Source organism: Dunckerocampus dactyliophorus, chromosome 5, assembly GCF_027744805.1.
Source record: "Dunckerocampus dactyliophorus isolate RoL2022-P2 chromosome 5, RoL_Ddac_1.1, whole genome shotgun sequence".
Classification (NCBI taxonomy): Eukaryota; Metazoa; Chordata; class Actinopteri; order Syngnathiformes; family Syngnathidae; genus Dunckerocampus; species Dunckerocampus dactyliophorus.
This window is the reverse complement of record NC_072823.1, coordinates 18,254,105-18,268,591: the sequence shown is the minus strand read 5'-3', so window position 1 is coordinate 18,268,591 and position 14,487 is coordinate 18,254,105. Positions and strand designations below refer to the sequence as shown.

Here is a 14,487-nt window from a genome sequence, read left to right as displayed (position 1 = left end):
CGCAGACACTCGTCGCGTCCCGTGTGCGTGGATTGCTGTGCGTTGGCAGTGGGTTTTGCCGGTTGCAGCTTTTTGTCGGCTCCCGCACACACAGGCGCTACATTTGCCGCCGCCCGACCAATGATCACATCGCAAGCCTTGATAACTCACCACACACTGCCAAGTGCCCGCCTCCCAAATGCCATGCAAGGCACCACCCCGGCAATACATTTTCCATGGTATGTTTTGCAGGGTGCAAAGCTTATATCACTCTCACAACGACAGATAAGTCCCACACAGCAGCCATGCTTGTTTTGGCTTTGAGAAGGGAAAGTAGCCGGGAGACGGCCGCTATAGGCTGGATGCTGCAATGGGGGATGATCGGTGGATGTGATTGCCGCTATAAAGTAAGTATCAGCATATGCCGATACCGTGCTTTTTCACGGAAATCGGCCAATATTGATTGGTAGCCAATCAATCGGAGCAGCCCTAGCTAAAATATATATTTTTTTGTAATTAGTATAAATAGCAGGGGTTAGCCTGTTGGCCACACAGTCAGGAGATCGGGAAGCTCTGGCTTCGAATCTCCCTTTGGGCCGCTTTCTGGAGAGTTTGCATGTTCTCCCCGTGCGGGGGTTTTCTCCGGGTACTCCAGTTTCCTCCCACATTCCAAAAACATACATGTTCGGTTAATTGGAGACTCTAATTTGCCCATAGGTATGAATGTGAGTGTGAATAGTAGTTTGCCCTGCGACTGGCTGGCGACCAGTCCAGGGTGTTTTGCCTCTCGGCCAAAGTCCGTTGGGATAGGCTCCAGCATACCCCTGTGACCCTAGTGAGGACAAGCGGCATAGAAAATGGATGGATGGATAAATAGCAGGAAATAACCTTTATAACCCATCTATTGAGTCAGTAGGGAAAACACAAACATCCTTAGGGTAAATGGGAGTCACACTAAATCAAATACTGCCACAAAGAAAATGTAACTTTAATCCACAATAATGAGGCTTGGCACTGTTGGCTGCCAATGGCCATTAGTATTATAAAATGGAAAAGATTGTAGTGCCTTACACAAATTGATTATTATTGATTTATCATGTCTTGAAGCAATTGAGGCAAAATATGCAATACTTGGCTGCAAGAAGCAGAGATAGCAGCATTCTGCTCGATGTGGCACTAAAACAAAAACAGGAGTTCAGAACATTCAGACAGAGATTCTAAAAAAAAAATCATATTATTCAATCCACAGTCAATCAAGAAAATGTAGTGAACTGCTAATCCCCTAGGTACGCAGTACCATGCACAGGGTTGATGTGTCAGTCAATGGCTCTATCTATGTCGCTCCTGAGGCGGAGGCGCCAAGACAACAAACAAGACATCTGGGTCCACGAGTTCAGCTGTGACTAGAGCATGGCCAGGAGCTGCCTGAGTCGCTCGAACACCTTCGGAGGGGTGAGGAGCTGGAAGCCTTATTAGAAAACCTAATGTCAACCCTGATGGCAGACATGAGAGGCTTGAGAGACAAGAGAGATCTGGCACCAGCTGGCAGAGTGACCCTGGCCCTCTGGCTGATGCACTGGCCATGCAGTGCATGGTCCATCGCGACTGTCTGTCCGGATCATCTCTCCCGGAGACAGCAAAGGGCCTCGGGATCTCCGTGTGGACAAATGACGGTGCAAAGGGTCTTGTCCTGGGTGGGAATGACCTTGAAATAATATCATGAACTCATTCTGAACCTAAATGGAGAGGATGTCATGGTAATTTAGGAGAATAGTTCAAGGGGAATAGTGGGCCATGATGTGTCACAAGGTAGGAGATGGTAGATAAAGGTAAAATATAATGTACAAGGATAAGGGCTGGAATAAAAAATGAGTTCAGGGTCAGTTTTTATTGCGTGATTTCATTGCCCGTCAGCACGCACACTCATTTGACAAAGGGCTCTTTCATTCATGCTTTCTGTAAGAAATGTCTGTTGTGTTCTTTATAATTAATTATATCAAAATATAATGAAAAACATAATTATTCACTGGGAAAATCTGAAAATCACATAAAAAGTGACAGAAAGAGCAGTGTTCACAGATTTTTTTACATTTTGTTTGCTTACATTTAGTCATTTAAATTGTGTTCACATTGTTCACTTCCTGTGTGAAAGAAGAAAACAGTTGTTTAGGAAAATGTAGAAGAAAAACAAATCAGGATAAAATAGGATTACAAAAAAACAAATAGAAAGTAGGTAAGTTAGAATTTGTGGGGACATTATAAAAGCTACTGTAAGTATGGTAATTAAGCACAACATTGATATATTTATATCAATAATGGAGTAAACAGATATATGTGCCCTGCGATTGGCACATACATTGGGACAAGGGACAAGAGGTGTACCCCACCTCTTGTCCTAAATCAGCTGGGATAGGCTCCAGTATATCCCCGTGACCCTAATGAGGATTAAGAGGCATAGAAAATAAATGAATGACTGGAGTAAACATTTTGACTGAATTGCACAATTTATGAGTAATTTCTGGCTATAGACAAAGTAATAACTAACAGGACACATTCAGTGAATGAAATGTATTACGTATAATCTATGTTATTAATATTATTTTTATTGTCATTTTATTATTTTGTATTATTATTGTTCATATTATGTTTATATTATTGAGGTATTTTTGATTGACTAAGACTTCAAGTTGCATCAAGTCTTTGTGAGTTGTGTCTTTTTTCCCATGTAGTTGAGAAGATGTCATCTTCAATATTTGTCCAGGTCCGTGATGTCTTTGACAACAAGTACTTTGGCTTCCTCCGGTCCTCCATTTAACTTGATATAGATGTTGCAGTTGGCACTCCAAGCGCTTAGAATGTTCCATGCTTCCTTAAGTCGTTCTGGCACATGCTCATTTATGTAGATGTTTGTTCCTTTCAGTTTGCTTCTCTGACTCAGCAAAGGCACTTTGTTTGTGTTTTTTGGTGAACTTTATAACGATAATAGGTGTTACTCCTGCCAGACATTAGAACGATGTACATGTATCCATGTTGTTGACATCCACATCAACCCCCTTTCATTGTAGAAAGTTGGGCACCTGTTGCTCTGTTGAAGCAACATCATCTTGTTCTCCTCTGCTATAATCAGCTGCCCTCGCATGCCTACGTGTAATGTGGAGCCCAGTCACAATCACATTGTTCATGAGCATAGACTGTTCCAAATCATCAATGTGCGCACCGTGTGCAATATATTTTCACCGTTTCACCTTTTTGCTTCTTTAAGGCATCCACTTTCTCTAAGCTCAATAGCTTTGACGTTTGGACGTTAGCAACTGTTACACTGTCTGGCCAGCGATCATCTGCAGTCGTAACAAATTTTTTCAGACGAGTTAGTTGCTCTCGCCAGACAGTGTTCAAGAAGGAAACCCCATTCTAATCTGAGACTTGAGCTGAGTTTGGGGAACCCTGCTTTAGGAAAGAACTTCTTCAAAGACAGATATGCTGGTGCTTTCCAGATGGTGTCATTCAATATGAAACGGTTGATGATACAGTACCAGTCTCTGTTCTACATGTCCGTCAAAAAAAAGTTAGCTGTAGTGAATGCTATGAATGACAAAAATCAAGCCTTGCAGGGACTGCTCTAGACGGTAGTTATCTAGCATTCAGTGGCAATCAGTGTGGCCATCTGGATGATGAGTGTGGCAGTGTATTGTCTGCAGGACTATCACACATGCAGGGTGTGCTTGCAAGAAGTGGCTGTTCACTGTCCTACTATATGCATGATGACGGTAGCTCTGCTGCATTCAAGACTCATTAAGTTCACATCGCTGAGCCGCGCATCAAGAGAACAAACCTCATATAAAGTAGTAATAACAAACTGGTACATGAGCTACATTTATTGCGTATGTTGCCATTGAGGCAAACTGGTGCTTTGGAATATGTTCTTCAAGGATACTTCAACATGACGAAAGAGAACCCAGTGATCGAACCTGCAGTCTTTAAGTTGCAAGTTGAACTGCCGCCAAAATACAAGGAGATCAATAAGAAGCTAGAGGCACAAAAAGCTACCTAAATTCAGTACCTGTTTAATGATGGCAATTAGAAAACCTCAGCTGCGGGGACAATATCATTAACACTGACAGGTTAACAACTTTCAGTGAAGATGTGCTCATCCAGTTGGGCATTGTTTGAATTTGAACGATTACAGTTTTGATTCCTAACTATTCTCGATTCCGATGCATTTAAGAGTAAGGGTCTTAAAGTTTGCATGGTTTAAATGAGGGCACTAAACAGAATTATTTTTGGATTAAATGTCTTAAGTAATTTCTCACAGGGCTCTTTTCAACCAATATTTAAATATCAAACCATTCAACTTGAATATAAATGTTATGAAGTTTTTATCTACAGGAACACACTTTCACATTTATTTTTTTACTTGCTAATGTTATCACTTAGCACTAGTATACTTTGTTTGCTGCCTCAATGTTGGTGTAAGCTATTTTTATGACACCCTTATTTTGTTTGTTGGCTACGGCAGGGGTCCCCAACCACCGGGCCGTGGCCCAGTACCAGTCCATGGGCGAGCCCGAACTGGGCCGAGGAACCCTTCCGGCGCAATGATAAATACACACACACAAAAAAATATATAGTTTGAAGTTTTTGCGTGTTTATGTTGTTTGTTGCGAGTGTCCCACTTTGTTTGACAGTCCTTGAACGCACCATTGTACATGCGCTAGCCTTCTTGCACTATTCCACTAAGTAAATAATTAATAATGGCAAGCTATACCATGTTATCTATGTGCTAGCTATGTTCATCCTGATTTTGCATTGCATTTTGACAATTTTTTGTACTCATTGTTAATTTATTCTTAAGTATGTCAGCATTATTAATAATTTACACCGGATTCGCTTACCAAAAACAACGGGAATCTAGGAAACTTCACCTGCACTGTCCAGTGTCCAGGTATTTATTTTACAGTCACGCTGGTTGAGTTTTTGGATAAAAAGTTACTGAATTTATTTAAAGTTGCTGAATTGCTTGCATCGTATTGTTCTAAATGAACCAACAACATCCTTGAATCGTATCAGCAAACACGAGTCATGAGACGAATCAAATCGTTATTAAAACGAATCGTTACACTCCTCGTTGCATGGGATAGAAGCCATATGATGATGTCTCAAGTGTCCATCTTTTTGGAGATCAAAAAAGGAAACAAAATCCAAAGAAAAAATTCTAATACTCTCAAAGACCTTACAAATATGCATGTGGGAATTTAAAATCTGATTTATTGTGCAATTTGTGCTCAACATTTTTGATAAATGTACGACTTCAGGGCCATTTGACTTCAAAGGTTCCACTGTGGATAGCAAGAGGTTTCATTTTAGTGCTTGGACTATAGCAGCAATAAAAGATAAGCTTCCCAACAATATAGACCATATGCTAATGGATATCCCCCCCCCCCTCGTTAGAATGGTGCCACAGGGAGATGGTAATGTGTGCATCATGCCCAGGGGATACAAAGAGAAAGACACATGCTCATACATCACTTTGTATCAAAAGATGAATTCTGCAGCAGCAGCCTTTTGTCATTGCTTGTTCACTGCTGAGCCAGCTAATGCAAGCTGCAATACCTGAACACTGATGATAAACTTTACCATTAATCCAAACAACTACGCCAACAGTTTACTTTCAAACAATTAAGAAAAACGGATCTACAGATCAACTAAACGGCAAAAGTGATCAGTTGAAAATGTGCTTTAATGTTATTTACTCCTGTCATTTCTTCCACTCCATTCACAGTTCATTACCTACAGAGTACATGTTCTAATCAAGCCTGTTGTTAACAGTTTGAGATACACCCACAAAGAGGTGTTGCACTGTTAATTGGTTCATAGCCTGTCACTTGACTGAACTGTAAATACCCAGTTAGAATTGTGAGCCCACAGTCAAAGATTGTTTCGACAGAACAGGGGGAAAAAAATCTTTTTGGCTTAATTCTAACTAATGAAAATCATCTGGATTTTTTTATATACTTATAATTAAGTAAAGAGTTTGGCTTCTCACAACAATAAGCATTGAAAGTATGTCTCCTGTGCGTTCATGTGTATGTGACGAAGACACTCATCTTCTTCCACTGTGCAACACATACGTAAAGAAGATGGCCACGGTGCTCTGTCGCGGAAGTGGATGCGAGCGTCTTCGTGATATACACAAGAATGCACAGGCGACAGGAATACGGCGGGAAACAAATAAACGCTGAGCGTTTTGTGAGGTCTGAGTTTTTTGAAAAGCCATTTTTGTGCTGCAAATGTAATAATCTTTTGAATGCACATTGTTTTGAAAAGCCAAACTCTTTACTTAATTGTCCCCAGCAACGAAGTGGAACTACGTTCTTCATCACAGAGATCTGACCTGAATTTGGACTTAGGAGACCAAGTGGGGGGTAAGTCGCTGTTAATGAACTACAATGCTGAAGAGGATGTCATACAATTTCATGTCAAAAAATCCGAACAACCCCTTCTAAGGAACACCACGTTTACATTTGCACAATACATCATATTTGAAAAGAAGTAGGAAGAAGGTGAACAAATAATTCTAAATCAGGGGTCACCAACGTGGTGCCCGTGGGCACCAGGTAGCCCCCCACGACCACATGAGGTGCCCGCAAGCCTGCTTTTCATTCAGGTTTTCAGTTAATAATGTGAGAAGTATTCTGAAACATAAAATGTGAGTTGTGGATACCAGCATTTTGTGAATGTTTTGGTAAAACAAGCATATTTGATTTGTTTGGGTTGAAATAAGGTATGAAAATCATTTCTACAAAAATGAGTAGCTCGTGGCCATTTTCATTTTCTAAACGTAGCTCTCGCAAGAAAAAACGTTGGTGACCCTTGTTCTAAATAATAAAAATTCATTTGTTTACATTTTGTCGTTAAAAAATTTGTTAAGGCAATATTTCCAATAGGGAGAAAAAGGAATAAAGAATAGGATATGGGGATATGAAAAAATAAGTAAGTAAAATAAATAAATAAATAAATTAAAGATAAACAAATTATTAGGAATAAGGAGTAAAGGACCAACAAAAACATTGTATTATGTATTAGGGCGACTCTCCTGAAAGGGTTACCAGCGAGGATGCCATCACTTCGAGGGGCATGATACACAGACTACAGTGCTTTGAAGCTATAACCATATAAAAATATAATGCCAACACATTGCATAAACATGATCTGATGTCAGCTTGTTTGCGCATTGCCATTTTGTGACAAGCAAAAGTTTGTCACAAAGGCAAATAAATAAATAATACAAAACGGTGGAACTTACATTTCAGCTGCTGTGCTTTCCCAAGTATAACACCTACAGTAATTATTCATCAAACGCATTTTGCTGCATTCAAAACATGTACTGATAACACATGACCAAACTCAACAAAATATTACGCCTTGTTAACATAAACAGCCAAGTCTACAAACAATGCAAATAAAACTGATGGAAGACTTTAGGCAAATGAGCTGATGTACTGAAATTAACACCAAATGTGAACTTCAGAGTATTGGTGCCTTAAGGTGCCTTCATTTTTCCCTGCTTCCTTAAGTCACATGCTTTCTTGGCAATGTCAGTATTTTGTCAGACGATGACGACCGATGTGGTGTTGCTCTCGTCAATATCCACCTCCTTTGATCGAAGAAAGTTGGCTACTTATTGCTCTGTTGAAACTTCATCCATTACTTCTGGTTCTCCTCTTTTGTACTCGACTGCCCTGGCATAAGACCTGCGTGTGGTGCTGAGCCCAGTCATAATCACGTTGTTCATGTGCGTGCTTTGCTCCATCTCATCCACTCTTCACTTCATTTGCTCTATGATTTGTTCCTTCTCTTTGTCCTCTTTCTTGAGAGCTTGATGCAGTGCAGCGTTTTCCACCCTTAGATCCTTCATGTCAGCCAGGATTATGTTGTTATCATGCAGAGCCTTGACGTTACTGTCAAGATTTAAACTTTCTTATTTTGTTTCTCTATGATATCTTGTCATTGCTTGATTCGCTCTGTTAGCCTTGATGCTACGTTTGCCACCATTATTCATAGTGTAATCATCTCCAATTTTAGGGCAAGTGCTACATAAATGAATGGATCAATCAACCCCTCTTTGAATTAGCTCTTGTCGCTAAAACAGGCTGTTTTGTACAATGTTCAGCTGTTGCAGAGTTTATTTCGCAGAATATTGCAGCTCCCTGTGGCTAGACCAAACCAGAGTAGCCCAGAAGGATGCTGCGTCTCCTGCTGACCCACCCTGCAAAATGAGAGGGTGCTGCAGTGCCATGGCTACTCGTAATTACTACCAAACAGCTGCAAACACATGGCAGCGATGGGGACCCGGCCATACCGCCAGGCACGGCACAGGCTCCCTTCTGTGCTTGAAGCTAGCCTCAGTTCACTCAAGACACACCATGACGCTCTCACTGCCGTCCAGAACTCATGCTGCCTCATCAAGTTTTCTGGCCGAAATTGCAGGGTGGCAGGGGAACCATGTCTGTAAATATGACTGCACTGACAAAGAAATGTCATGGTCCCTCTTCGGCCAGCTGTGACTTCGGGGAGGGAGGTATGTCTGTTTAGATCAATGCAAACAATGACAGCTGCTATGGTAGATATACGTATAAGGCAGGAGGGGAAAGCAGGGATGGTACACTGACAGATGCAGTTTGATGACAGTGATGTTTTGAAATCATATCAGTAGATTGTTAAATACATTAAGAGCACTCAGAGAATGCAGATTCTGCAGAGACCTTTCTAACTCTGTACCTGCAAAATCATATGCAAACCTGTATTCTTGATGAACATTTACATACTTTTAGCTATTAGGACCATGCACAAGCACAGCAAATTAAAACACGATATAATGAGATTATGAGCAATATAAAATGTTAAATGGAAATGCAAAACTCGGTGTGACAATTTAGCTTCTAAATTTGCTTACATTTTGCAAATTTCATTAAAATCCATTAACAAAAGATTGTTTCGCAATAGTAAATATACTATTTATTAATTTAGAACAATTGCTATTTGTGTAATTTATAATAATGTTATAAAGTATTTAAGTTTTTATTCATTTATTATATTTTTAATGTTATTTTTAAAGAGGTTTTTACCATATTTTTAATTCAGCAATAATGAAGAAGCAGCAAACCCAAAAAACAGCCCAAATGAAAACTAGAAATGCATGACCACACGTAGATGGCCGCAATGTATCCGCCGGGCATCAACCAACTGTTTATACTTTAAATATATAAACCACAGAAGCTCTTCAACATAACAATCAGTTTCCAATAATAAGGCCAGAAGAAATGGATCTCCTATTTGACTTTGTATCTTTGAGAAAAACGCCATAACTTAGTCAAAATTAACGACAGTAATGCCATTTTTGGCCCATGTCAAGATCGAGAAGTGATGTTACATCATCCAGATAAACAGACTGATATATACAGTACGAGATACATATGGACCTACCTGTCTGTTCCTTTCATCCATGATCCTGGTAATCTGTATCTTCTTCCGACCCATGGCTCTTTCCTTTTCCCGTCTCTCTGGCCCTCGGACGATATCAGACAAACACAACACACTTCCGTCCACCGCCTCTCCTAGCACATTATGCGCAAGTTCTTCTTCTTGTATTCTCAACACACCATATGCTCTTCAGCAGTTGCCGCCACAAGCTGCAAAACACACAAAAAAGAGACAGACAGACAGACAGACATAGTGAGAGCGAGCGAGTTAACATGCCACTCAGTAAATGTCTCCTTAGGCACTTCCAAGCACAAGAGTCTTCTGTTCTCAATGTCATTTGGAGTATGAGACCCACATGTTGAGCCCTTATCTCCCCATGTGAACCACAGCTGAAGTCAATGAAAGATAGCTTGGCACTTGTGGAGCATTAACGCACTATTGTATTGCATCCATGCAGTTTGCAACAACAAACAAATGCAATGTAAATTATCACATCGTTATTTCTGGACTGAGGAAATTATGTTCATCCATCATTCGTTTCTGGGACAGATGGTGGTCTTAAAATATTGCAATTTGTATTGACTGACTCCTAATTATAAAGCAATCATCAATAGGAATTTAATGGTCCAGTGTGATCTCAAAATGTCAACACAATAACAACATGAAATCAACAACATTTTCAGAAATAAACGTCTCAAAGATCACACACAAGCTTGGAGGTCGAAACACCAATGCGGTTGACTACAAATTTCAGCCACTTGTTTTAATATATTCATAAAATAGTAAACTTATTGTATGTCAAAATGTTCCACTGCTAATGTGAAGTACTAGCATTAGCCGTAGTAGTTCACGTAGTTATGAAACGTACACTTTTTTTTAACTGATTTTAGGGTTTTGTTAATAATACAGTTTTAAACATATTGTACGACTGTTAAAAATGTCAATGTTACTTAAAGCATTGCCTGCACAGTTAATCAGTTTGACTCTGGTTTTATTGTACATTATTTGTCACTTACTGACAATATTTTTTTTGGAAATGTATTTTAAAATACAGTCAAACCTCGGTTTTTGAAAGTCCCAGTTTTTGTATCATTCAGTTTTCGGTGAAAATGTTTGCCAATTTTGCCTTTCTTTGCGTACACTGTCTTGGTTATCATACAATATGGTGCGTAACAAACTAGTCCGTTTGCCCTGTACTGTATCATTGATCTACTAGAGTTAGCCACGAGCAATAGTTTGGTGGCAAACTTTGACACTGGAACGAATTATTCTAAATTATTAAAATTATTTTACTACAGGGTCCAGAAATGGATTGTGTTGGCGATTGGGGGTGCCAATGTTCATAAATGGCACGATTTAGAATTTGTTATTAATTTAGAATCAGTTTCTAATTAAATTTGCAAGTAGAAATGCAAAGCAAGCCTGATAAACACCAATACATAATGTCAGTGATTTCATGTTATCAGTGACCTTAATTAATCTACCATCAATGGAGAAAGTTTATGATCCAGCTTGCAAACAGAAAGTCGTGCCATCTAATCGACCTTCCTTAGCTGACCATGGTGCCAACTTTGCTCTTAAGATGATTAAGACAACACCAAGTCTGAAGTTGACATCAGTTGAAGTCTCCTGGGCTGGAAGGGACACCGTGGAGGTGAAAAAAAGGATGCGTATAGAGTATATTCCCACATGGACTTGTAACATGACTGCATGGTTCCCTGAGGAACATCCAAGTCTGTCCTATCTGTTTCTCCAAAAGAAGAATTATAGCCCCTGCCCTGGAGGTACAGTACATCTATCACTTACGCAGAGCAAATAAAAATGTCTAAACAACTACATTCCCCTATCTAAGTACAAATCTAGAAACAACTCCAACCATTAGATGCAATTGTGAAACAAGGCAGCCAGAGGCAGAACTGGCATTGTAAATGAAAATGACCGGGTTCCAGTGGCACACAGTCATTATGGGTTAAAGATGGTCTGGAATTATGGTGTCTGGCTTTCTGCATTGGGGCTCCACTGTGGGCAAACCTGACTGAGATCACCCAGCTAACTGGCCGCAAAAGTCTGACTAAGCTCGGACAGGAAAATCCTAAACCACATCAAAATAGGCAGCAGAGAATCACGATGCTCACACAAAGACAGGCGCAGAAATATTACAATGTAAGGTTATGTTCTGCTTTTGTCAAGCTTATCCATATTCTATCTCTCGCTTTTTGATGCCCATTTTATGAAAGTCAAGTACAGCTGTCACCAATACAGTATGCATGCATGTGTATGTCTTTTGCCATCTTTACGTGGTCGAGCTGTCACAGCGGGACAGATCAGGTCTGGAGGCATAATGGACTGTGCCAGGAAATTTCTCTTATGCAGATGTGAAATGACAAGCTTAGAGGGAATTCAGACAGCAGGTGTGCGACACTCTCAATTTATTGCACACACAGAACAAAAGTTAGCTGAAAGCAAGAACGGTTTTTGCACACAAAAGCTTGTGTCAGACTGACATATTCACTTAGTGCATTCAACATCAGTACAGTATTTTCACTATTCTAGTCAGTGACTTATACTAATGCTATACTCTGATCAAGTTTAGGAGTGACACTTTATCTATTCACCTGGTATGTCAGCTGATGACCCAGTTATTCACTTCACTAAGGTAACTTCTAAACACGTCACTGGCTAATATCATTCAGGATGCCTCATTGAGTCTATTTCTAAACCTGGCTGATTCCAAGGAATCCTCTAAATTGAAAGCCACCTCCACCCTGGTGCTTCCTTACTGTACATACGGCATCTGACTCAATCAATGTCCTTCTAGTCACTGTTGTGGTGTATCTTGTGGTCTTACATGCTATCCTCCCTGTCTTATGCTAGTAGATCATAGATGTAACAATGTGCCTGTGCATTTTACACCGAAAGTGACAAAGCAGGGTAATGGCGCAACTGTGTGCACTTTCAGTCAGTGCATGGCAGCGTCAGGTGTGACGTATACAATATTTGTTGTACTGCAACAACAGGGCAAGTGACGAGAGTGTCGAGTGTTAAACTTCACACAACTGCCACGGGATCGCGAATACCCTTGCATACAGACGCCGTTGATTACTGGCGGTACAACTTCACTGCCATTATCTTTGGTCATGACACAAACAAAAGGCAGACAAAAGTTGAAAAAAATCAAACAGTTTTGCGCCTTTTCGACAAAGTCAACCCCCCAATTCGTCAGCTGTGGCACTAGAATCAGAGGGGTAAATGAGGTGGGACGGTGGGAATGTGAAAGGGTATTCCCCCAGGACCCGAGTGTGAAGTAAGCCAAATGTCCCACTTCACTGGGTACTGCGTGAAAGACACAAGGCAACTTCTGTTACGACTCGCACCAATTTTGCGACATCTTTGTGTGAAAGAAGCTAATGTACAAAAAAAAGCCCAGTTTCCAGCAAGTTCACCACGGTACATTTAGAATTCTAATAAACCATGACCAGGCTTCCATTTCCACTACAGGGTTTATAGACAGCATGACAATAATGCTAACCAATCAGCAGCAAACTTCCATAAGAATACCAATGCCTACCACTGCAAGCGACACTCCAAAAGAGGCGTACTGGAAAGTGATCGTTTTGGGTCAGATATTTTGGGACTATACCAAACTGCACCACTTGGTGGAAACAATAGCAGCAAATGCATCCTCTGTGACAGTGTGGACATTAAAAATAAATCTTGTATTGGATCTCTTCAGATTAGTGCAGTTGCAATGAAGGAAATGTCTAATGTTTAAAGCTACTTCTGGGCTGCTTCTGTAGCATGCATCAGTTGAAATCATAAGAACTGTGGCCAGTTCCCTGATCAGGTTGCAGCAGTATTGCACTGCTTATCCTCAGAATCCAATCATAGGCATAGTGTAGACAAGATTGCACTTCCTGCCCCTTCCACTTCCTGTTATTCTTCTGCACGTCTGCATGTACTCCACGGGGCCGTCAAAAGGGGAGAAGCTGGAGAGGAGGAAAGGGAGGGACAACCTCAGGGACACCCTTCCCATCTGATCTTTCCCCTTAGCACCATTGTGACTATTTGTCCCAGACTAAACAACAAGGGGGGGCTCATCTCTTGTGGCTACACTTTGGTGGGCTTACTGGAAGGTTCATTTAACAGGATGGAGGACATGTACACACACTTTTAGTCGGTGACTTTACAACTGGTATGTTGTATGAGACTTTTTTTTTTCCATCACTCCACTGGTTACATAAGAATGAATCATTAATATACATTAACGTCAAGATTATGCTACAGATACATTTGTAAAAGGAGGCAGCTCTGTGAAAGCAACCATAAAAATATTGAAAGTATAGTGTCACCAATCAACCTGGAGCTAGAAAACCTAAATCCACGGTTTTGCCAATTTGCTTCAATGGAGCCTTGACACCAGAGTGGTAGAAAACGAGCATCCACACTCTTTGTTCTTTGTTTTCATCACGAGTTGTTGTACCTGTAAATGAGGCTGTTGGCCTGAGGGAAGTGGAGGTAAGCCAGCCCTTTCATGCCACACAGTACCCCCCCCCCCCCCCCCCCCCATCCCTGTCTTCTCTCCACCTCCCTTTTTTTGTTAGCTTATCTCCCTCTCCAGTGGTGAAAGGCAGGATTGTGGGCCCTGCAGCATCACTAGTGTTAATGTCTCTTGATGATAATCTGGCATACGGCTGATCCCCCCCAACAATAAATGCTTCCCTGGCCCTCTTTTCAGATGTGATTTCATTGTTTAATTCTTTTGTCTAGGTCTCTGTCTTCTTTCTTTCTTTTCTGTGAGCTAATGTTATACATCACCTCCGTTTCCACGGCAACTAATGAGACACAATTAATAGGCGCCATCACAGCAGCACACGTGAGCATAAAGTGAAACAGGAAGCAGTGAAAAATATAGAGAGCAAGGTGGATCTGTTTACAAAATGTAGACTTAGCTAAGTATTGATTGGGTTCACAAAACATAACACTTGATATAACGGTTTTGATTCAAATAACATTTCGAAAGTAGCTAAA

General features: G+C 40.6%; 1 protein-coding gene across 14 annotated transcripts in view; it reads right to left on the bottom strand.

Moving 5' to 3' along the window:
* The window catches only part of mef2aa (myocyte enhancer factor 2aa), an 89,113-nt gene that overhangs the window by 51,422 nt on the left and 23,204 nt on the right, over window positions 1–14,487 (bottom strand). For all 14 annotated transcript variants that reach the window (XM_054775393.1, XM_054775394.1, XM_054775392.1 and 11 more), the window contains one exon: window positions 9,463–9,668. In XM_054775393.1, coding sequence (XP_054631368.1) covers window positions 9,463–9,516 — 54 coding nt within the window. In that variant the 5' untranslated portion in view covers window positions 9,517–9,668. The remainder of the gene's footprint in view (window positions 1–9,462; window positions 9,669–14,487) is intronic.